General features: G+C 32.7%; 2 protein-coding genes across 2 annotated transcripts in view; both read right to left on the bottom strand.

Moving 5' to 3' along the window:
• Positions 1 to 6847, bottom strand: part of barr (non-SMC condensin I complex subunit H) — an 89111-nt gene extending 82264 nt beyond the window's left edge. Inside the window, exon 1 of the mRNA XM_085827209.1 lies at positions 6689 to 6847. The gene's annotated coding sequence lies outside the window, so the exon portion shown is untranslated. The remainder of the gene's footprint in view (positions 1 to 6688) is intronic.
• Positions 6848 to 13997: 7150 nt separating this feature from the next.
• Positions 13998 to 25821, bottom strand: LOC118200514 (uncharacterized). Its single transcript, XM_035372473.2, has 4 exons — positions 25710 to 25821; positions 21495 to 21635; positions 17112 to 17318; positions 13998 to 14400 (listed from the first exon to the last, which is right to left on the bottom strand). The coding sequence occupies exons 2-4, from the start codon at positions 21627 to 21629 to the stop codon at positions 14302 to 14304; spliced, it is 441 nt and encodes a 146-aa protein (XP_035228364.1). The 5' UTR covers positions 21630 to 21635; positions 25710 to 25821; the 3' UTR covers positions 13998 to 14301.
• Between the last annotated feature and the right edge of the window lie 90 nt (positions 25822 to 25911).

Below are 25911 nucleotides of genomic sequence, written 5' to 3' on the forward strand. Positions count from 1 at the left end.
TATTGCTGTACTTAATTCTTGCATTAAAAAAAAAAAAAAAAAAGAGAGAGAGAGAGATTAAAGTTAAATGATGAAGTTTTTTATGAAAAATTGGAGCCAGTTTTTCACAGATCATTACGTGGATGCATTATATATAGAGTTATGGGATTCTGTCATCAAAAAATACACATTAATAGACATAATATGGTCAGCTGAACATGTGTGACAAAACAAAAACAGATTGAAATGATTATCTGCAGGAATTTGTACTCATAGTATTCTAAACACAGCTTCCAGTAAAATCTCAGAAGGACTTAACAAAATAATAGAAATAGATGAAAGCTCTTTTATAAACGCAAAATTGAAGCAGGTCAGAATTCCACAGGTATTTATGTTGTTTTAGTTCAAATTTAGTATAGCATTAATTTAAATCAATCTATACATTTGAAAACTCAAAATAACAACATATAGAATAAGAAGCCATAAAAAATGCATATGATTAAGGTTATATTAATAAAAAAATATTAAATAAATAAGAACAGTACACCTGAACTATGCGAATTAAGTGCATAAGCATTTTCATGTTCAGTATTAGTTTTTTAATTATTTCTATCGACATTAAATGGAACAATTATTTGATTACTTAATGATGTCTATGTACTCAATAGCTATCTGTATGATAAGATGAGCATCTTTGTGGAAGATACATAAAAAACAATCAGCTTACATTTATGGTGCTACAGGAGAAACACGAACACTTTAGGAATATTACCCAAAATGGCACGCCAGTGCTATACAGCTTAACTAGAGAAAATATAATTTTTTTTTTTTTTTTTAAATCTACATAACAACTGCATAGATCTTAAGAAACAATAGTATATTAAAAGAAAAAAAGTAAGTATAAATACATACTTAACTTTATGTTATGCATTCTGTCCCCTTTTTCCTCATTTATGAGAAATTTTCTTTGTCAGTACCCACTGGTTCATTTTCTCCACTGACTGCCATTATTTCATGAGAAACAAAGATCCATTTTTCTCAGATAATCCACTATTTTAATTGTTTTACTTCCTTTTCTAATTTCCAAAATAAAATATTTATCAGGAATATTAACTCTCAAAATAGCTAAGAGTTTGCCCTAAACCTTTGAAGTTCCCCCAAATGACCATGAGCAAATGATATTTCCTGAATTACAATTCCAAAATGACCCTTCTAAGATGTACCTTAACTCGTCAGGATTTTAGATCATCAATTTAGTTGTACAAATTATAAAATTAAAAAATGCAAAATATTTATTTATTTGTTAAATGATAAAGTTTTTTATGATCCGAAAAGAGTAAAAAAAAAAAAAAAAAATTAAAAATTTGTTTATTAAAACTCATTATTAATTGTTTCATTCCATTCACTTATATCAATGTAAGTTGTTTAAGCTGTCTTGTTTGTGTTAATACTTTCACTTTAATTTTTTAGGTTGACAATTTTGTATTAAGTTAGAAAACTCCATTATTCAAGTTCTATAATTACCATGCTGAGAATTCCCACTAAACTGTAAAATGAAAAGAAAGAAGAGAAGAGGAAGTCGAGGTTTTTTTTTTTTTTTTTTTTTTTTTTTTTTTTTAAGTTTTGAATAAGGCAAAAAGCAAGCTTAATTTTAGAAAAAATGGTTATTTCCTCCACCTAAGTCCATCAGTAAATAAATTTAAATGGAATAACATCTAAATATTTTTCAATACATTTATCCCTATGAGTCTAGTTCAAATAATTTTTCCACCATATAAAACTTAAAACTCTTAGATATTACAGATAAGCACAATAGTTAAAACAACTCAGTTAAAAAAAAAAAAAAATCCCCCCCCCCCAGCTTTTTTAGACTGTAGACAATTTATGCTATTTGCCTCCCAATATTCTATAATGCGAGGACTAAATAAAAGTTATAGTGTTTTAATTTCTCTGTCAGGTTCTAAAACAGTTAAAAATTTCATAGAAACTAATAAGACCGAATTCAAGACATTCAGTTAATAATTCCAGTCATCTTTAAACACAATAAGAATCAACATTGTCTTTTCTTGCTTTTCTCCTTGAAATCTTTTGAAGTTTTCAATGATGCCTGCATAAAGAGCACTTAACTGCAGTTATAAGGAATTATTGCCTGCCCTTCTGCGTGCTCATTTGACTGATTCTCACTTCCTAATTGCTCTTTAAAAGCAAGGGCAGGGCTTCAATTCAGCTGGGGCCCACCAATGCCTGGCTCTGGTGCTTCTTATTTTAAAACTCCCATTCTAGTTAAAGCTCTAATAAGATGAGTTTCAGTATTTTAATATTTAAATATTTATCATTAAAACAATTTAGTAATATTCTATATTTCTCTTCATTTTATTTGATGCAATTTTTTTCCCCATATTTTCCTTTGTTTTCTTTTTTTTCTTTTTTCTTTTTTTTTATGACATTACTCTGGACTTCTAACTTTTTTAATTTATAACCTGAAAGTGGAAGAGTATGATGAATTATCACCTTTCTCAAGCATGCTCTCATGGTGTGATCTTAGCCTGTTTGGCTAGAACTGGAAGATCGATGCTTTGAATCCACACAACATAATAGCTGATTTTTCATGTTTCGTGCTTTAAATCCATCCATATTTAATATAAAACTTTGCATCGTTTATATATACATAATTTTAGCCATTTTAAATAAAAATAAACAACGCACTTACTGGCGATGGAAATTTCAAATTCACAGTTTCAACTTCCCATCATGTTTCAAAGTTTAGAATATGCGTGTTTGCATGCGCATAATACGTTTACGCATGCGCGTTAATGTATAACGGACGGTATAAGCTAAGCTAAAATTATCTAATTCAGTTAATGTTGCAGATTGCGTTGTTCCTTAATCTTCGAATTGGATCCGGCTAATTATTTTTTGCAGACTGTTAGAGCAATTTTATAAAAGTAAGCTTGAACTTTCGATTATGTCAAATAGAATTTCCGATATATATTTGCGAATATGTAAAGGATCTACAAAGTGAAAGTATGTTTCAAAGTCCATTAAACAAAAAGTGGAATTGCTGCAAAAATAGATAAAGGCATATCCTTCGTCTCTCTAACCACTCCGAAATCTGTTTATCAATTTCACGCAGCTCTGCAGCGAGGGAACGCCGCGGCGCGCAATTAATTGGAAGTTGATCTGTCAGCACTATCCTTATCTTCAGGGCAGATGTTTTTATTTTATTTGGCTCATAATTCCTTACTAAATGTAGTATTTCATCTCGATGTTCTCCTTTGATATGATTTAAATCAAATACCTCATCATTATAATTCGCTCCCGATAGTGAAGAAAGTGACAAAGAGGTTATTGAAAACAAAAAAATTTTGATTGACAAATTAGTCGGTATTCTCGACACAGCAATTATAGGACTTGAATAGCGGAACTCTGTGATTGAACAAGAAATTATGTCTGTGTATAGAATTAAAGAGAAAGTATTATCACATAAAACGAAGCAACTTACATTGAAAGAAATGTTTAATAAAGTAAACAAATAAATATTAAGCTTTTTTTTTTTTTGTAAATTTTGATACCCTTTAGATCATAAATGTTCGTTTCATAAATTACGGTTTAATATTTTTAATTTACAATTTCTGCATGCAATCTTACCAGATTTAAACTGATGATCTATAATCCGGAAAAATCGATAATCTGGAATCGCCGAAGTCCCGACGAGTCCGGATTAACGACTTTTGACTGTATTGCCTTTCTACACTGTTAAGTGTAATTGTGGGAGCTGTACTGGGTTCACCTATATTTTAGGATGGCCCTTGGATTATCATCAAGCTGTTATTTCATTTATAATAACCTGAGTAGTTGAATGTTTTGGTAACCCTATTATGATGTGATCGGTTGCGTGACTGTGGTGAATTCGACTGACGGGAAAATATTTGTAAGGGCTTATTTATGTATTGGATGTTGGTTAGGAAGTACGTTGCTTATTTTATGCTTTACATGGTAAAATGGCTGTACGTGATAAGATTAATTTGAAGTTTATGTACCATTTGTAACAAAAGGGAAAAATGGCATTTATTAACTGGTGTGTAAATGAAGATTCACTTAGTAGGCATTATAAGCGTCCTGTTTGTACAAAGGAAATGCGTATGATCAAACGCAAAGATTGTTCAGATGGCTTTGAATGGGTTTGTTGCAAGAAACGTTCAAATGCTTACCATATAAAGTGTACCATTAGAAAGGGAATATGGTTTTAGGAAAGTTTTTGGAAGATGTTAAAGAATTTTGTGTGCCACAGACTAAAGACCCAGAAATTTCTAAATAAGGTAAGTGGATATTTCCTTTGTGTAGTGTGTAGATGCAATAAGATGCATTTCCTTTTTTATGTTATTTCACTGTTTGATTTAAAATGCAATTTATTGAAATTATATACAGTCAAAAGTCGTTAATCCGGACTCGTCGGGACTTCGGCGATTCCAGATTATCGATTTTTCCGGATTATAGATCATCAGTTTAAATCTCATAAGATGGCATGCACAAATTCTAAAATTAAAAATATGAAACCGTAATTTATGATATAAAGAACAATTATGATCTAAAGGGTATCAAAATTTACAAAAAAAAAAAAAAAAAAAGCTTAATATTTATTTGTTTACTTTATTAAACATTTCTTTCAATGTAAGTTGCTTTGTTTTATGTGATAATACTTTTCAATTCTATAAACAGACATAATTTCTTGTTCAGTCACAAACTTCTGCTGTTCAAGTCCTATAATTGCTGTGTCGAGAATACCGAGTAATGTGTCAATCGAAATTTTTTTGTTTTCAATAACCTCTTTGTGACTTTCTTCACTATCGGGAGCGAATTATAATGACGAGGTATTTGATTTAAATCATATCAAAGACGGAGTACATAGAGATGAAATACTACATTTAGTAAGGAATTATAAGGCAAATAAAATAAAAACATCTGCCCTGAAGATAAGGATAGTGCTGACAGATCAACTTCCAATTCATTGCGCGCTGCGGCATCCCCCCCAAGCCGCAGAGCAGCGTGAAATTGATAAACAGATTTCGGAGTGGTTAGAGAGACGAAGGATATGCCTTTATCCATTTTTGCAGCAATTCCACTTTTTGTTTAATGGACTTTGAAGCATACTTTCACTTTGTAGATCCTTTACATATTAGCAAATATATATCGGAAATTCTATTTGACATAATCGAAAGTTCAAGCTTACTTTTATAAAATTGCTCTAACAGTCTGCAAAAAATAATAAGCCAGATCCAATTTGAAGATTAAGGAACAATGCAATCTGCAACATTAACTGAATTAGATAATTTTAGCTTAGCTTATACCGTCCGTTATACATTAAACGCGCATGCGTAAACGTATTATGCGCATGCGAACACGCATATTCGCAGCCGTAATGGTCAACACGACGCATGCGCAGAAAGTTTGTAGCTTTGAGGAGCAGATTATGGATCATTCCGGATTATGGGTGTCCAAATTAACGACTTTTGACTGTATTTTTTGTTTTGTTTCAATTATGTTTTGGATGCCATTTTACTGGGAAGGGCATTGGATGTAAACAGGAATGGCAGCAAAATGCCAATTTTCACCCTGAAATATATTTTTACTTATACATACACGAAAAAATTCCTATTACATTAGCCACACTGTTTTCAGAAAATCTGAATTTTGTCTATTTACATTCAAAATCATGTGCAAGCAACATACAGCTTTATTAAACTTTTAAATAACTCAAGTATGATTTAACTATTATCATACAATGAACTCAAGTATTATTTAACTATTATCATACAAGTTTAAATGGGTTTTCTCCCGCAAAGGATTTGTTGGCACTTACGCAGTGGATCCGTTGGCACCGATTAAACTATTATCACACAATGCACGAGACCAATTTTATCCGACATATAAAAAATATGATGAGAAATAACAGCAAGAATGCTGAAGATTGCCACAACTGCATTTCTGACATTATTATCATATTATTGAATTACAGCCTTTATTCAATATGCTTTTTATATTTTAATTACCTTTCCTTTTTATTTGAAATATGTTAGCAGTAATAGTTCAACTTAATGCAGATTTACAGAATCTTTACGAGAATCATCAAAGTTCACTCGTACTGTAAGATGAAAAGCAAATGACAAAATATTTTTAAAACATAGCTGTCGCTAAAATATGTAAATTTTTACATTCATTTGTTAAGTACATTAAAGACCCACAGCTCTCCCTAAAGCTAATTAGTAACAGCACATCTACCTGCCATACTATGAAACGACTCAAATTTTAGATAATATATTTACTTAAAACTTATACATTATTTAATACGTAATCGGTCTTGCATCCCAACATTAAAGAGAAATAAAATCTATATTATATTATTAACCTGACTTTCTGTTACTATTAAAAATATGCTACTGTATTTAGGGTAAAACCTGTTCAATAAACAATCTTTTGAATTAAATGAAATTTCACAAACATCTAATACTATATAAGAACTTCAATGATTTGAATTAATGAAATTTTTCAGAAGTTTAATACAGCGGAAGAAATTTGAAAAAATTTGATAATATGAATGATTATCAAGTAATCAACAAACAGAATATTAAAAAAAAAAATTGGAGTTAGATAATAATTAACATATATGTAAGCCAGTATATTTTGCAGTGTATAGAATAACAATACGTACTTATGTGGCGTAATTTTCAAATTCCCTTTAAACAAAGTAAAGAACTTCTAGGAAGAAGTGCTTTGAAATTTTTCAAGGTTTTAAAGCTAAGTTTACTATAGCGAACTTTTAGCTCTTTTTGAACAAATGCGCGGGTTTTCTTCACGGTTAAGAGAAACGGATGATTTGTTTCAGAAGAGAGAGGCTTGCTCATAGATCTTCTTCCCCTGAAACAGGAAGTCGGCAGTGATGACATTGCATTTTGACCCCAAAGAAAAAATTAGCGTTTTAAATTTGAAGAACCAGTGTTTAAAATTAACTGTGTGTGAACTGTGCTATAATCTGAAGGAGATACTGCTGTATGCATTTTAAATTGAACATTAAAAATTTACTAATACTTGCTCAATTTTAAAATAATAAAAAAATACGTTACTCTTAACATAAAGGTACCGTTATCTTTAAACTTGTCTTTTTTTAAATGCGAGTTTATTTATAACGATTTCTTTATCTGCATACTAACTGAGAAAATTCTACTATTGCTTTTAAGATAATTATAATAAAAGCTATTTAAAGTTAGAGGGAAAAAAAAACTTAGATTAGCTTAGTGTTAAACATATATGGAAATTCTATTTTTGCTGCTGCTAAAGAACTGTTTGATTGACCTCTAAATCGATAGCTTTATCCGGAATTTCTGCTAATATTAGGTTGATTTTTGGCCTAATTGCAAATTCTACATTGGCATGTTTCTCTTCCGGTTGATTATAATAAGAGTTATTTTTAATATACTTTTGAATAAATATAATATGCAAGACTATCATAAGTTTAATATTAACATTAAATTTATGACAGTTAAACAGTTATGACAAAAACTTACGACAAAAAGTTATTACAGTTAATTTTTACAAAACAGCTTTTTTTCACAATACCTAAAAATAATTATTTAACTTTTCAAAATTCGAGCTAAAGAGGCTGGTCATTTTATGACAATTACTTTGATGTTTTATCCAAGTATAAATTATCTAGAATGCTCAACTAGCACAAAAGTGAATCAATAATTAGTTACAAAGAATATAATAAGAATAGCTTTAACAAGTGCTTAACAAAATTAATTCTCATTTAAATAATGGTTTATGCAATTAACTTATAAACAGTCATCCAGAAATATTTCAAATCAAAGCATATTATTTATAAATGCGAATGATATAAATAGTTACTTGCACAGACGCACTGTTGCACACTACAAGCAGTTGAATTATTATTTATTAGCTGCCCCATTTGAAGCAATCCACTCATTGCCTTCCAAGCTGCTTTCCTTTGGGAAAAATCATATCCATTTCTATTTAAGAAATGTATCCTAATAAAAGTACTGCAAGATCTACGATTTGCGTCTCTATTTACTTCGGGATATTGTTTCTCTAGTTTAGTAATTAAAGAGCCAATTACATCAAAATTCTTGCTCTCTTCACATTAATAGTTTCCATTCTTTCGTCAAAAGCAAATTGTCCTTTGGGAAATCATGAAATACAATACGTTTTCCTTTCGTATTTCTATAGGTGTTACGGCACGTTGCTACAGCTCAAGCAGCCATATTACACAAATGATACTTTAATTTATAGAATTTAAAAGAAAAATTGACTAAAAGTGTATATAACAGCAAATAATTTTAAATGTTTACATTGTCAGAAAGCAAATATGTATGACTAAAATTAGTTTGGGATATGCGGCCTCCAGAAAATCGCCTCGCAGTAGAATAGAACTACAGTTTTAAACGCGTGAAATCAGAGCAGATGCAACACAGTGACGTCGGATATCGATTTCAAAACTCAGCAATAAATCGATATTCCTAGAACTCAAATAATGTCCAAAGTATTGAAACAACACTCTTTTCATTCTTTGTAGCATTAATAATTACAACTTTTATATTATAAAACATCTAACTACGAATAGGTCAGTAACTTTAAGTAGGTCAGGTTTTGAAATAAACTTTAAATGTTTTCAAGTATTATGTGCATTAAGACAACTTTGCTTTTAATTTAGATTTTATTTGATTAAGTAATCTTACTTAATTTTAATCTCTGTTATTAATCAAGTCTTAACAGATTTTAAGTATCTAGGTTTTTGAACTGTATTTTCCTGCTAATATAATTAACATTCCGTTTCTATATAGATTGTTTTATTACCATCATCAGTACACTTTTGTTTTAAATAAAGTAAACAGTTTTGAGTGTTACAGTGTTATGGGTCGTCCAAAACGTTTTGGACGACCCATAACGGGATAGTGGTTAATGACTCTGACTGTCGTACTGAAGAACACGGGCTCGAATCTTGGAGAAAGATTGGATGTTTGTAAATATATAGTGTCTGTTCTGCATGGAGCACTCTGGATGTAGCGAGCCGAAAGTTTTTTCGAGAGGTTGACAGTAGGCGACGATGAGTGGGAGACCGTCGGATCCGTAAGACGGAAGAGCTAAAGTCGGACCATCGTCTATATGGCGCTCAAGGCTCTTGCCAACGACAGGCGCATATGTTTCCTTGTCTCGCGGGTTTGTGCTGACTTTTATCAAACAAGTAAGATAGGTAACAACAACAACAGCAATTTAATGACTGTTGGCTGCAATATTCTATTATAATCATAGCCAAATTCTTTCGCCAAAGTTATATTACATTCCTTTACCAAAATTTAAGAACTAAAATATAGTAACTTATTGATACTAAAATCTCACACCTTCATTACATAAGGAGAAATAAGTTATGTAATGATTGGTCTCTTATAACCTTCCAGTCATTACATAACCTATTGCTCTTACACTTATTTGATTTCATATATAATTTCACCCACTTTCCTGTTAAATGCTTACTTCATTCATTAATTAAATCATTGTTTTTTGCGTCTTGAAACAGTTTAATTATTGTTATTAGTCAAAAGGGGCTTTTTTTCCTGAAGGATTATTGTTTTCGTCTTGCGATTTTGCGTTGAATCACTATAAATGTCCGTTCACACTTTTCAAACAGTTGCCACCAAATGTTAGAGTCCTGCATTATATTTGAAGAACTTAAATAAAAATGGCAATGGCAACATTCTACGGGGTGGGGGAACCTTTTTATCTCTAGCGCGCAGAACTGTGTATCGGAAATCTTAAAGATAGGCTCATTTTAAAATTATTTTGCGACATTGCTATTAACTGGATTTTATGGTTCAAGTGCAAAGAACGGGATATTTAATAAATAAAGGTAACACACAAAACGTTAAAAAAATGCCCCTTTTGACGTAATTTAAAATCTGAAACCTTTCAGTTTTTTTTTTTTTTTTTTTTTGTTCTTTTAATTATTTATTACATTATTAGATGGGCAGATATTCTAATATAAACCTAATAATTTAGACGTACAGTTTAACTTATTTAAAATTTTATTATATTTCATTCATTGAATTTTATAGCACTTATTTGCTTTTTTAAACAGAAAATATTTGACTTGTGACAATTTAGGTTTGCCCCTTAAAAAAAGGCAAAAAACAGCCTTAAACTGGCATAAATTCTGAATACAATTCCACCGATTTCTAAAACCAAATGTTTCAATCAAGAACAAAATTTTGTTTTAAAGGTGGGAAGAGAGACAATGATATTTATATCGAAATTAACAAACACGTATAAAAGTAAAAAAGCAAATTTAAAGTAAAAAAGAAAGCAAATTTAAAGCCTAAATAATTTAAAAAAAAATGTGCAAACATATAAAAGATTTAATTCTCGAACTAATCTACAATATCATTCAAATTCAGAAGCATAAGCAAATCAAGTGCAAAACCAATCCATGAAAATAAATTCACTAATTTAGCAAATTAAAATTAATCCAAACAATTTTTTTAAAAATGCATAAGTGAATGATTGTTGAGCAGGCAGGAGACAAACTTATCAAGGGGAAGTTGCCTCCAAACCTAACTCTCCAATCATTCAATTCGTGTTTCGTCATTCATGCAGTCATTCATTCATTCATGCAGTCATTCATTCATTCATGCAGTCATTCATTCATTCATGCATGTCATTCATTCATATATTTCGATATATTCCTCATATATCGAACTTAATATGTTATGTTATGTAAAAGTGAAGGGGCCACTTAATATTTACCCTAAGTAAGTAGGTATTAGCTCCACACACTAACTAAAAAACCAACAACATTTCTCGAGTCGTGATGAAATTGCGACTCCAGTCAACACTGCAAGTTCTGCCACCGCCAGCGGCATCAGCAGCACTCCTATCTTTCAGCGTTAAATTAGCTCAAGTAAAATGCATTACATTACGTGATATTACATTACGATATACATAGTTGTACAGGTACATGTTTTAAGGTATTATCTATTGTGGTGAGTACAGGCATCATGTTTCAGCACATTATATATCGCAGTAGATATAGGTGTGATGTTCCAACGTTACAAATGATTTTTGCAAAAATGATCTGTTTACATCAGTGTTTACTATCAGAATTAAGTTAGAACTATAAAATCGTTTGCAAAGCTTATATTTAGTTATAGAGTTGTGATGATACTTTAGCAATTCAATTTTGACGATTCATTATGTGCTGTTACGTATGCTTTTGCGATAACTGATTTTCAGAAATTACATTATATCTAGCAGTACATTATTATTCACATGTAAAGGTAGATCATGACATTATACATGCTCCTCTGGTGGCTAGAAGCAACTTGATTTTGTTTCTAGTTTATATATCATGTTTGCAATTGTGATTTGTTTACATCAATATTTACAATCAGCAGTCAAAATTAAAAAAGAATATAAAATAATAACGAAAGGGACATAAATAAAAAAAATATATATCTGAAAGGTTTCAGATTTAAATTACGTCCAAAGGGGCGTTTTTTAACTTTGCGTGCTACCTTTCTTTATTAAATATCATGTTCTTTGCACTTAAACCATAAAATTCAGTTCAACAGCAATATCGCAAAATAATTTTAAAATGAGCATATCTTTAGAATTTCCGATACAAAGTCTTGCGCGCTGGAGATAAAACTGTTTTCTTTTCTTTCCCCCCCCCCTTTTTTTTTTTTTTTTGTGTGTGTGTGCAGTTCTAGAGACATTAGGATTTTTTGGAAGCAGGAAACATGAAAAATAGCAACCGCCTTCGCCGGGAATCGAACCACGGAGCTATGGAATACCGGCCCAGCGTGCAGAAACACTACACCCCGAAGGCACGCTAGGAAGGCGGGAGAAATACCTTATATACTCCCCCCTTTTAAAGGACGACTGGGGTTTTTAGGGGACCCAATCGCTAAATCCTGGGTGTGGAGAATCCTCGTCCAACACCCTTTTAGGTCTGGCGCCACTCTAGAGACACTAGGTTAATTGGAAAATTAGCAACGCCTTTGCCTGGAACCGAACCACGGACCTCTGGAATACCGGCCCAGTGTGCAGAACCAACCACTACATCACGAAGGCGGGAGAAATATCTTATATAGTGTTGCCATTGCTCGCTTTGAAATCGTTTATTTTGTTAATGAAAAATTCGTTAAGTGTTACAAAATATGAAATCGATAATAAAACAAATTAAACTTTCAGGTTAGAGCTTCCACATGCCCATGATGCCTCCAAATGCTCATGATGGTTCTAAGTACCGTTGTTTTATCACAGTACGAGAAGCATACATACATTCATGCAGATTCTTCATAATTTATTTTCTTTAAATATAATGCAGGGCGATAATATTTGATGGCAACAGTTTGAAAAGTGAAACAACACTTATCGTGAATCGACACAAAATGCCAAAAGGAAATTAATTGTCCTTCTGGGCAAATTGCCCCTTTGGACTAAAAAGTTTGAAGAAAGGAAAAAAAATAGCTTCATCTGCATACTTATGCGTACTACGTTCTTTTAGATATTTCTTCATACATATGCTGATACATTGTCAACTTATGTATGCAGAAATATCTAAAAGAACGTAGTACGCATAAGTATACAGATGAAGCTCTTTTTTTTTTTTCCCCTTTTTCAACCTTGTTTATTTATGTTCTTTTTATTATTATTTTATATTCTTTATTTTTTTTATTTTTTTTATTTTATTTATTTATTTTTTTTATTTTATTTTTATTTTTATATATTTTTTTTTATTTTTTTTTTATTTTTTTTTTTATTTTTTTTCTTTTTTGCCTGCTGATTGTTAATACTGATGTAAACAAATCATGATTGTAAATATGATCTATAAACTAGAAGCAACTTGCTTCTAGCCACCACAATGTATGATGTCATGATCTATCTTTACGTGTGACTATGGAAATTGCTGAAACACGGAAATTAATCAGGAACAAAATATATTTATTTGTATTTAAAGTAGTATTTATATGGAAATCTATATACATGAGGGTACCGCTTCTTCCACCTTCGCGCTCAGCAGCTACCGAGAGGTGTAGTTGCTGAACACTGGTAGTTCGACATGGGTTCGATTCCAGGCGAACGGTCTGGCTGAATCAGCACTTTCATAATTTCCCCATATTTAACGTGGGCACCAGCCAGTTTCTCGTAGAGGCGACCTTAAGATTGAACCATTGGCGAAGTTTCTCAGAAAACTCAATGAACACTTCTATCAGGAAGTACAATAATGTAATATAATGAACTACTTTTGAACTTTTCAGCTACGAGATTCTTCATGAGGTCCGCCATCTTCGCCCTTTTGCAACTTTCATGCTTAGCGATAACCAAAATTTTCCTACATAAAGTTCTATTGTGCTTCCGCATCTGTTTTCTGTCCAAAATTTTTGCTGAATATGTGTTTATAGCATGATTTTGACTTCCTCCTCATCACTCATTTAATGAAAAGCAAGTAGCTGTAAATATTGTGTATATAGTCTTCCAGTTTATGAGAAAAATTTGTATTTTATCTAGTCTCCAGGACTCACTTAGGCATTTGTGTCCTTGCATCGCTATATGAAGCAATCAAATGATGATAGCCGGTATACAGCTTGCAGCTTCGCAAGCTAGACGCGGCGGCAACGGCAAACTTAACGCAACGGAGGTTTCTCGTAGAAAAACCTCCTCGAAGACATCTCTCTCATTAGACGAGGTAGCCCTTGTATGCTTTTCTGTAATCGTATACATCCACCTTCGCTGAAATCTTTTATTTCTGAAGAAGAGGATATATCTGATCGCCCTCAGTATCGACAAAATTTTATTCATAATCTAAGCCAATCCAAGGCTGCTTTTCTCCCTAATTTTAAATATTACTTTGGTGTGTTTCTCAACCAATTGTCACTTAGCTTATTGCAAAATTGTCAAAGGAAATATTTATGTCAATGTTAATATTGTTCAATGAATATAACACAAAATATTGAACACTATTTATTGAGCATTGATAGCATAACCACATGCATTGGGATTTAATGAATAAAAGAACGAATACAGGGTTTTAAGATAATAGTACATATACTAGTAAAATAAACTATCACTTATATTCAGAATGAAAAATACAGTTTAGCTGCAACACTAAGACAAATAACAATAAAATTTCCAAAGTGTTAGAGATCACGGCTTTTGCTTCAATTTACAAATGAGTATCACATTATAAATCAGAAGCCCCTAGTCTTGTATAAAGGGAAGAGATCAAACAGGGTAAATCCGAAGTCAGTGTCCTTAGCTGCATTCATTATAATTGATAGCGACATATTTATCATTTTGACATGCTGGAGTACTGTTCCTTAGCCGAATGCATCGTCCTTCGTAAGTTTCAGTCTGTAAGAGAGAGAAACTATATTAGTCATGAAGATAATGATTCCTAACTTTTTGTAAATGTAGAAAAGAAAAAGAAAATACAGTTGAATTCCAATCTACCATTCCTCCCACAATCTTTTAACTTCCTTGTACGAAGTAAAGGAAATATTATAATCGGAAAAAAAAAATTCCGATATCATATCTTAACTAAAATATCCATCTATTCTGACCGTTACTGAATCCATTCGGGCGAATTTTGGGGTGGCGTCTCTACAGAGACGTAGCTAAAGGGGGGGGGCAAGAGGGGCATTTGTCCCTGGACGCAGCATCCAGGAAGAGCCAAACTGATTTTACGAAATTTTAATATTAAATATTTTCTATTCTTAGCAACCAGGAGTGGGCGCGGAATCTTCAGCTATCCCCGGGCGCTGAAAATTCTAGCTACGACTCTGGTACGCACAGAATAAAGGACTCTTTTTTTCCAAAACGGATTGTAAAATGGACTGAAAATGGATTCTAAAGGAGTTTTACCCGTGACGTCTGTACGTACGTACATAGATATGTATGTATCTCACACAACTTAAAAATTAAATTTTTTTAAAGTTTATTTTCGACTTAGATTGCATTTTTTATGTTTGTTTCCCACTTAGGTTTTATTTTTTTATGTTTGTTTTTTGCTTAGATTTTATTTTTTTTAAGTTTGTTTCCCACTTATATTTTAATTTTTTAAATTAATTTTTTTTAATGTTCTCAAAAATTTAACCTTTTGTTGTTTGCAAAATTTTCATAAATATAATTAATTATCAAATATGTTAACATTCTATTTTTGTCTTTACTATACATGTAATGAAATATTTTCCTATATCAAATACATAACAAATAAAATATTTGGGTACTTTTCCATTTTGCTTGCGCAGGCGATAAAGTCGCCAAAAGTGGTACAAACGATGCCAAATGGAATATCTTCGTTGGTAATCTTTTACGCTTCATTTTCAAAACAAAGCATAGCCATTTCTTATAAGATTAATTGTTTCTTTCAATACTGCCGTACAATTACATAGAATTTTACCAGATAGTTCAATTTTATGCCCTAAGGCCATTCGCGGTAGTTAAGTCAATTAGGATGCAACCACACCGTTCACCCGAAAATATAGAAAAGGTAAAGTCAAGGGTTAAATTCATCAATTCTAATGAGAATGCACTAGAGAAGTAAAGCACTGCTGTTTTACATAATTTCTGAGTAAGAATTCGTACGAATTGAAATAATTCTTGCATTTAAACTTTTATTCCATATTAAGATTTAACTTGAAATTAATGTAGATAATTACTGAGAGGGATTAGATTTTTGTAGCGTAGTTTACGTGATATGAGATCACTTGGTGTCACGTGATACGAACCGGTGAATCAGGATATTGTACCATGAAAGGATATTAGATTCTTAAATTAATGTCTTTTTACAAATTTATTGTCTTTTTGCAAAAATTCTAACCGATATTAAAATGTTTATGCCTTGAAAATAAAAAATTCTTAGAACTAACGTTTGTTAACATTTTTTATGTGTATACTGTGTGTTGTCGCCAATAAAGTATGCTTGGCGAGATTTGCGCCGGCGAAATGGAAAAGTACCAATATTTGCTTACAACAAGCTTATTATTTTTTCAATTTACAATTTGGATGATTTATAGAGTCTCATTCTTTTTGGGAACATAAATTGTAGACCCTTCTGAAGACGAAATAGAGAATTCTCTCTATGTCTTGGAAAAAATGGATGACTGCCGACAGAGGTTACTATTATTATTTTAACTAAACTGAACAGAACATGCACTCACTCGGCGTTCACAATTTAACCACTACTTGTGCCTAAGTAACATAACACAAAATAGTACATCCAATCAGACTAAATTAAATTTTAACTACACGACTGGCTCCTACTCCAATCTAAATCCGCTTTACCTGCTGCACACAGCAAAGCAGCCGAGTCTAGAATATCAATATAAATTAAAGTAAGTGGCTAGCACAAAACATGCGCCATAAACTTGTAACTAACTCTTCTACTGCGAACTCCCAAATTCTGCTACTTAAATACTGCTTCCGAACTCATTTAGATTTGCATATACGTCATTGAAATTAGTATTCTAAGGAAATTGAAATCAGAAGGAAGAGGAGAGTGTTTTAAAATAAAAAATAATTGATAAGTACGGAATAAAGTTGTAGAGACATTAGGATTTTTTGGAAGCCAGAGAGATGAAAAATTAGCAACCACCTTCGCCGGGAATCGAACCACGGACCTCTTGAATATCGGCCCAGTGTGCAGAACCACTACACCACGAAGGACGATAGGAAAGTGGGAGAAATACCTTATATATTCTCCTTTTTAAAGGGTGACTAGGGTTTTAAGGGACCTAGTCGCCGAATCCTGGGGTGGAGAATCATCATCCACAACCCTTTTAGTTCGGGCGCCACTCTAGAGCCATTCGGATTTTTTGGTAGCCAGAGAGCTGAAAAATTAGCAACCGCCTTCGCCGGGAATCGAACCACGGACCTCTGGAATACCGGCCCAGCGAACCACTACACCAGAACCACTACACCACGAAGGACGCTAGGAAAGTGGGAGAAATACCTTATAAAATCTTCACAGATATATTGTTTGTTCCCTTAATTGTTAAAGAATTAAACGGAGTGCAACATAAACACTTTGCAAAAGCGCTAGATAAAAATGAATCAATTCTTACCACTTGTACATGTATGCGGCATTCAGCTTTCTCTTCTACAGATCTCCCGTTACGTCTTAAAATACTCGATATTCCGAAAGGAACATTTCCTGATCTTAGAACAGCTTTATCCATATCTCCGTTTGCCAGCTTTGAAAGATCCAGATTATCTCCTGTTCCCAACAGAACGCCAGGTTCTCTTTCTAATTCCATTCTAATTGGGTGAATCTGTAAAAGAAGACTTCAGTGCTGAAGACAATTCATAACTGGCATTCTGACATAAAGCATAAAGGAAGCAAAATTTAAACACTTTAAAGAGAAGACTACTTACAAATTAATGAAAATTTTGTTCATTTGAAAAGAAAAAAATTATTTCGCGATTATTTAGCTTCCAGACAGTAGTTTTAATTTCTTAGAAATAGTTTTGCTTATTACATTAAAATTCTAATGCTCAGTTGTTGTTGTCTTGTCCATGTACTTCACAGAAGAATGCTTGCCAGAGTCTCAAGGAGATAATATTCAGTTAGTATCGGAATATTATCCATTGTCGCCCAGACGGTGTAGTGGTTAGGGGAGCCTACTACGGTAACGAACGGCCCGGGTTCGAATTCCGGAGAAGACATGGATGTTTGTAAGTGTATAGTGTCGGTACAGCATGGCGGCATTTTAAATATGCGGCGAGACGAAAGTCCTCTCGCGTGGATTGGTGGGAGTGGAGAGGGGTGAGAGACCCCCGATATACCCCATGGAGTGCTCTCCCTCCAAATTTGGGGGTGGAAATTAAAAGTGCAACCTCTCTTCGGAGTAGGCTCTGGAAGCCATTGCTCTATGTAATATGGACAAGACAACAACAACAACATAGTATCCATTCATGTTGAAGTGTATGTTGCGTAAGCACGAAGAAAATGGTGTTTATTGATGAAGCCAAAAAGACAAAACAAATGGGTTATAGCAGGAGTGAGTGTAACAACAAACCAAGAAAACTGCGAGCTCACCGAGAGTGTAGAAAACTCTAACAAACCTTTTTGAGCCACCGTTAAAATTTGAAACCTTTCAGATTTTATTTTTCAATCTTTGAATTTGTCTTTAATGTAAAATGAAGCTTGCTTTTCTAGTTAAATTTAAGTAGGTCCAAGAGCGGGTACTAGACGTTCTAATACACATCATGAGCAACGGTAATCATATATTACGAAATATTCAGCACAAATGTTTAAAGTCTCGAGTTAGCTAGCCAGCCCGGTTTCAAATTTGGCTACTTTCAGTTCTTTTTGTCAATTCAAATTCGTTGAAACTCGCGTCTTTAAGATGCGATTTAGGGGTCTAGAGCAGTAATCTTCATTTAAGCTTTTGATAAATCTAAATTTAATTTTAGTTTGTGCTTCTTTATAGTAAATCAATGCCAACTGATACTGAATTTTGCATAATTATTCTTGATTTTTACTGCTTCTCTTCATTATGTTACTAAGACATGTTCTGGTCATATTCTTGTGGTCATGTCTGGACATGTTCTGATCTGGGAGGAACTTGCAGAACTAGTCATATAGTGACATTACTTCTGTCAAAGGTAATTATAGAATATAAAATTTTAGTGTTCATAAAGTGATTTTTCTCCCTTCTTCCAACATACTTTCCCGCACATAGGATAGTAAAGAATTCTGATGTTTTGGTTATTTCTAAAGGTACTGAAGAACAGTGAAAGTATACTTTGCCTAAACAGTACAGCATCGTATACAGTTCCAAAAGTTAATAAGGTGTTTTCTCCCTCCTCTCTGCAAGCCTTCGTGTTGTAACGGTTAGCACACTCGGCGCATATTCGAGAGGTCCAAGTTCGAGTATCGGAGAGGGCATTGCTAATTTTTCCCATCTCCAGCATCCTACCTAATGGCTCTACAACTTTAAAGTTTAATGAATGTTAAAACTTTGCAAATCTGAAACTACTGTACTTTTTATCGCTGAACTCCAGTACACCATACCTTATAAATTATACTACTGTACTTTTTATCGCTGAACTCCAGTACATCATACCTTATAAATTATACTACTGTACTTTTTATCGCTGAACTCCAGTACATCATACCTTATAAAGAAATAACAGGAAAATAATGTACGAAATAACAACAACAAGAACAAAAAGTTTCTCTTTGAAAAATCAATAACGTTAACGAAATCATCAGCATTTTAAGCCATCATAACTAAAAAATCAGAGAGTGGTAGTACTTTTAACATACACAAAATTTAATTTAATATACGCTGATATATCAAGAAAATTTCATTAACGTGACATTAAAATATCATCATTTTAAGCCATTATAACTAAAACTAAACAGAGAACGGTAGTATTTTTAACATACAGGAAATTTAATTTAATATAGGCTGATATATCAAGAAAATTTCATTAACGTGACATTAAACCAAACAAAACAGTTAGTGGTAGCATTTTTAACATACACGAAATTTAATTTAATATACACTAGCATATCAAGAAAATTTCATACACTTTTATTTTCTGCAACACAGAGACTGAAATTTGCAAAGAAAAAGAAGGCAAAAACTGTGTTTGTAAAATTAAATTTATAGCTTACTATAAGCTACTATAAGCGGCTTCACTCGCGTTGATGTCCTTAAAATAAGTTTCAAGCGTAAAATTTTAGTAAATACTGCCCTTCTTCAATACCTATAGGTGGCGGATATTTTGTATTTATGCTTGACCAAAGCGTTATTTTTAAAAAGAAAGAACATTCAAGCGCCTTAAAATGGTAAAACGATAGTTGTTATCGCACGCAGCAAAATGTAAAAAATATAAAATGTAAATGCAATTTTTCATGCACCAATAACGGAAATATATAACACGAATGAATAGATCTTTAAAAAAATACGAAATAAAACATTAAATGTATCACAAAAGTCGAAATGTTGATAATAGTTTCAAATCGGTAAGTTAATTGGTCAAGTTATTAATTTTTAAATGATTTTCCACGTGTAAATCCGTGAACTTTGACATTTTCGCCAACCCAACGGTCGACCGAATCAAAAAATCTACTGCTTTTATTCTCGCTATAGATTCTTTGACCGGATACCAGCTACTGCCGATTTCGAATGGCAGCTCGTCAACAAAGAGTTAACAACAGCAAGCTGAGTATTGTTTCATGTGCGATTAAGCTGGAAATAATAAAGCGACAAAAACAGTTCCATCACTACTGTTCCTATCATTCAGAGTGCGACACAAGTTTCTAAATTTCGAGAAATTGGGATAATTAGATCAAAAGTTATAATTTTTATCACCAATTTAATAGACCCACACGGGAAGACCTAAGAAAAAATCCCTAATGTCGCTATTGAGTCTCATTCAAATTAGCGTTTTCAGGGTTTTTAATTAATATCTCAGCTGGTTAAAGTCGTACGAAGATGAGAATGCTATCGATGGATTTTGACAAATTTTTGGAATCGGGGAATATGTGTCTCGAAACTAACCGCCGTTCCATAGATATTTGTGAAAAAGTAAATTAGCGCGTAGCCAAATTCCTTTAATAGAGAAAAACCCAACAAAGTAAGTGAAAAATGTAGGGGAAAAGTAGTTTTTAATTAATATCTCGACTAATTAAAGTCGCACGAAGACATTTTATAGTCTATAACCTTTATTAATATATCAAAATTACGTATTTCTTGATTATCGATTAAGGCGTGAAAGCATAAGAAACAAACAAACACACAAACAAAGTCACATTTGCATTTATAATATTAGTAAGGATATTAGATTTTCTTGTCTGAAGAGGCTTTGTTCCTGAAGGACTATTGTTTTCGTTTTGCGATATTGCGTTGGTTCACTATAAATGTCCCTTTCTCTTTTCAAACTTTTGCCACCCAATGTTAGAGTTCTGCATTATATTTGAAGAAATTAAATAATGAAAAATCTTCATAAATATATGTATATTTCTTGCATTGTGATAAAACAACGGTAGATAGAGCCATCGAATTTTGAATGACGTAAATTCGATGGCTGACGTAATAATGACGAAATCTTACTGCGAATATGGGCATGTGGAAGCCCAAATTTGAAATTTGGAATTTGTTTTATTATCGATTTCATATTTTGTAAAACTTTAACGAATTTTTGATGAACAAACTCAAGGATTTCAAAGAGAGCAATGGCAACGTTATACAGAAAAACATTTTTATCTCCAGCGCGTGACACTGCGTATCGGAAATTCTAAAGATATACTCAATTTAAAACTATTTTGCAATATTACTCTTGAACTGAATTTTATGGTTTAAGTGCGAAGAACGTGATATTTAATTAATAAAGGTAACAGATAAAATGTAAAAAAGAAAAACGCCCCTATGGACGTAATTTAAAATCTAAATCCTTTGCGATTTTTTTTAAGAGCGTTTAAAATGCAGGCTTACTTCAGGCATGCCCCAGAAGTTCTTGCTATCATCTGCTTTGCTGAGCATAGTCCGAAGCTGGAAAGGCATATCTGCGCGAACAACAGTAAATGACACCAAAGCTAATCCTAAGAGACACAGTCTTTTCCAAGCCATTTTGATCTGGAAATACAGGATTTAGAGAAAGTAAAATTTAAAATATATGATAAACATATAAATTCATGGTACAGAATAACTGTTGCATTCCCCAGGCATTCTCTTGTGGCGTAAGTGGTTTTCTCGCCGTGTAAATATCCAACTAGTAATTCGAATCCAAAATAAGGCACAATTCATATTTCATGCTTCCCAAACACAAAAACAAAAACAGTGACATCCATACTAAGAATATAGAAGTCATTATTAATTAGTAGACTGGAACTTATGTCTCTTCTCATCACCCTCTTTAAGTACGGAAGAATATAAGGAATTATGCCTCATACCTTCGTGATATAAGTGTTTAACCTATCCAGTTAACAAATGGTATATCTGTTTTTGGGGACATTTGATTTTTCACCTTTCTTGCTGTGAAAAACTGGATAGTCTGTATTTATGCTTCATTTGCTAGATGTTATTGGTCGTTTTCTTATTGAATTGAATAACTTATTGTGGTTCTTAAATTAAAGATGCTGTTTTTTCCTCACCTGTTTCAAAATATAACTGATAATTCAGATAAAAGAGGGCAAAAATATGGAAGAAAATCTTAAATAATGCTGCCGAATTGTTAAGTTTTTCGAAAACGCACACGTGGAATAGTAGTTATGCTTTCGATGAGGTTTCAGCTAGCCATCTTCAAACTGGGAAATGAAGAAAACGGCCCATTGGGCGAAATATAAAATCTGAAACCTCTCAGAATTTTTTAAAAATTTTTTATTTATTTTTTTACTTTTATTTATTTATTATTATTATTTTAATTCTTATTTTTTTTAGAGCCCAAATGGGCGTCAAACAAGAAAGGCTATTAGTCTCGAAACGGCATTTTGCCTCGAATCACTTTAAGTGTCCAAATCACTTTTCAAATTGCTGCCGCTAGTTCACTGCCGTCTATAGTGCCATTTATATCTGCAATTTATGAGTTTTTAATTAAGACACTATAAATGTCGTTTCCCTTTTCAAATTGTTGCCACCAAATATTAGAGCCCTGTATTATATTTAAAGAAATTAAATAATGAAGAATCCACATTAGGGTATTTACGTTTCTCGCACTGTGAAAAAAAAATCAGTACCTACAGACATCAAATTTTGTATAACACAGTCCTCCACCCGAACATGGGCACCTGAAAGCCCGAATTCGGAATTTGTTCTATTACCTATTTAATATTTTATAAGTTGTATTTTAACGTTTTAATTTTTGTTGTACTTTAACGAATTTCTGATTGAAAAATTCAACAATTTCAAAGCGAGCAGTGGCAACACTGTAAGGAATAAAATAATTTTATATCCAGCGCGCGAGATTGTCTATAGCAGGGCTTCTCAACCGGTAGTACGCGTACCACTGGTGGTACGCAAAAGAAATATAGTTGACATGCAAAGAAGCAAAGTATTTTTAACTATTGAATTCAAAAATTAAAACCCCAACATCCGGATTGAGTTTTTTTTACTAACACTCGTAAATGTATGCGACCTGAGCTTTGTTCAAGAGTGTTGATGGTAGTAGTACTTTGTAGTGGTAGTATTAAAGGTTTTCAATTTTTGTTTAGATGGTACGTGTTAGGCAAAAGGTTGAGAACCGCTGGATTAGACTTGTTTCCAATACTGAGCTGAGAGTTTCTTTTAAGGAGAGAGCAGACTGCCATAAATGTTTTGCGCGCTTAAATAGAAACTTGGTAGATATGTTCGAGGAAATTTATTGAGATGGACATCCAAATGTTTAACAGAACTCATGAGTGGAGCTTCGGTGTTGTTTAACTGCAGGCTGTAGTGTACTGGTATTGGGAAAAGTTTTCCACTAGTAATAGTCACGCCTGGGCAGGTAGTTAGGTTGGTTACGGAGGACTGGAACGCCTGGTGTCTAAGAGAGGTAAACAGGCATGTGTTCCACGCCCTCCTCTACAGCAAAAGCTCCCTGGAGCCACACGAGGCTGCACCAGGAGATTATTGAGGTTGTCAAAGGGAAGTACATGGTCTTACAAGGGCATTACTAGGATTGTATTACAGATTGAAGAGGCAAACTGTGGTGTTACAGATGGTAGGTAGTTAAACTAAAAATACAATAAGATGTACACATAAAAACACATAGGCAAACAATACACAAAACACAATGCATAAAATGCATAAACAGAGAGCACATAAAACAGGTACATACACATAGTCACTTAAGGCACAAAAAAAAAAAAAAAAATGGAGTACATGAAGTCACATGAAAGCTGGAGCACAAGGTTAGTGTAGGGCAGTTCTGTTGCATATAAATACAGGTACATCTTGAATGATGAATGATGAGTTCATGAATACTCATGTGTGCAGAAGAGTGCAGTTAGGTTGCTAAGGTGTTGATTATTGTAGCGTCGCTAAGAACATAGATTAAAAAAAAAACACTGGTTAAAATAGCACGAGGATGTTGTAGCACTAATTATTGGGCAGTGCCCCAGCAATGAGTGCACCGACAGGCACACAAGCGTTCACTAACACTGCATAAGAAGAGGCTTGTTCACATGCTGTTGAAGAGATTACACATATATCATTAAGGAGGCATAACACATCTCACTAAGGAGATGTCATGTACTTGCGAATTGTTAGTATTGCCACTTTAGATTGGTGGGCATGAGAACCTCACTGGCTATGACTCTGCATCTGTGCTAAGCTTACTGACAGCAAATGCTTTCTCTCCGGCCTTATATAATTTTCAACCAACCGTCGAGATATTTCTAACATTTTCTGCTTCTCGAAATTACTGGAAAGCAATACGAGGGTCAAATTACAGTTGCAGCTAATATAGTGATCAATTACATTTATTCAGTTACAATACTTATTACGGTGACACAGGGATGGACCAAAATGTCGCCAAGCTTGGCACTTTTGGAGATTTCTCGCCAAATTACCAAGATACCCATTTACTCAACGTTAAATGCACTTGCTCTTGTATTCCGGCATAGCTTCTCTCGTAAGACTTTTCGCATTACATTACACAGAAAAACACAGCAGTTTCACATATACCTGCACTAAAATCATCTATCCGTGCACAAAATTTGTAACACTGTTAAATATACTATTAATATAATTCTGTTTATGCGTTTATGTTTAATATTATATTTCTGTGGGTATTAATGTCTACGCCAAAAATAAAATAATTTTTAAACATTGCAAAAATTTAAAATAGGTATATTTTGTGATACTTCTTTGGCAATATGAAGCAACTTCAATGATGGAACACAGAAAAACTTTATTTAGCACTGAAAATACAACATACAAAAAAAAAAAAAAAAAAAAAAAAAAAAAAAAGCGAATTCTAACATTTTAAAAACAAAATACATTCTTCGTGCGAGTGTCGCACGTGGCACTCGAACCTGGTTTCAAACATTGTTATTCACATTTACCCTAATGTTCATCTAATTAAATTATTTATTTTAAAGTACAAGATTTTAATAATATTTAAAGCTGTTACAATTTGTTGTCAGATTTAGATATCACGGACTACATGATTACACGATAAATAACTCTCAGCTTACGTAAACGTCAAATAAAAAAATAATAAAAAAAAAAAAAGAACATATTCGAATCTAAAACTTAAAAATGCGAAAAAATAATCTCCGAAAATATTCGAAAGTATCAATAACAATATATTTTGAAGGAATAAAGCAGCTTAATTTTTAAACGTTAATTTCAATAATCTAGAATTTAACACGGAAGGGTAAATAAACCATAATATGCTAAGCAGAAATAGAGAATGAGTATAAATTATATTATAATCTTGCTGACGGTAAAAGAAGAAAACAATTAGTAGAAGTTTATATAAAGATGCAATAACAATGCTGAAGATGTTTTAAAGAAATTCCATTGCCATTTTGGAAATGTCTATATATTTTCTAAATGAACGTACTTGAATTAATAAACAAACAACGCATATTGGATTAGAAAATGAATGCACATCCCATTGCAGTTGCTACGAATTAAGAGAAAGATACAAAAAGTTTATCGGTAAAACATACCTGCTTTTCCAAATACCATTAATTACATAATTTACAAAAGTTTGAAAATGCTTACTTGTAGATGATCAGTCTCAGCGAGCAATAGCGAAGTTGTCACTTCTTAGTAGTGGTAATGCTTTTCAGCTGTCTTATATATTCTGGTAGTTGCTACCATTTTTTTAATGCGTCCCACAATTTCCTGGAAAGAAACCTTATAGAATTCGAACTTAATTGAAATTCTCCCACTGAATATTTTCATTGCGAAGCTGAAAGCGCCA

This window comes from Stegodyphus dumicola, chromosome 11 (assembly GCF_044657685.1).
Source record: "Stegodyphus dumicola isolate Sdum_Otavi_A_Nest chromosome 11, ASM4465768v1".
NCBI lineage: Eukaryota > Metazoa > Arthropoda > Arachnida > Araneae > Eresidae > Stegodyphus > Stegodyphus dumicola.

Excerpts from the sequence above, each read along its gene's own strand:
- LOC118200514 (XM_035372473.2), bottom strand. The coding sequence starts at position 21,629 with ATGGCTTGGAAAAGACTGTGTCTCTTAGGATTAGCTTTGGTGTCATTT. Across the intron at positions 17,319-21,494 it reads ACTTCTGGGGCATGCCTGAA|ATTCACCCAATTAGAATGGA; the intron begins GTAAGCCTGCAT and ends CTTCTTTTACAG. Across the intron at positions 14,401-17,111 it reads GCCGCATACATGTACAAGTG|ACTGAAACTTACGAAGGACG; the intron begins GTAAGAATTGAT and ends TCTCTCTTACAG.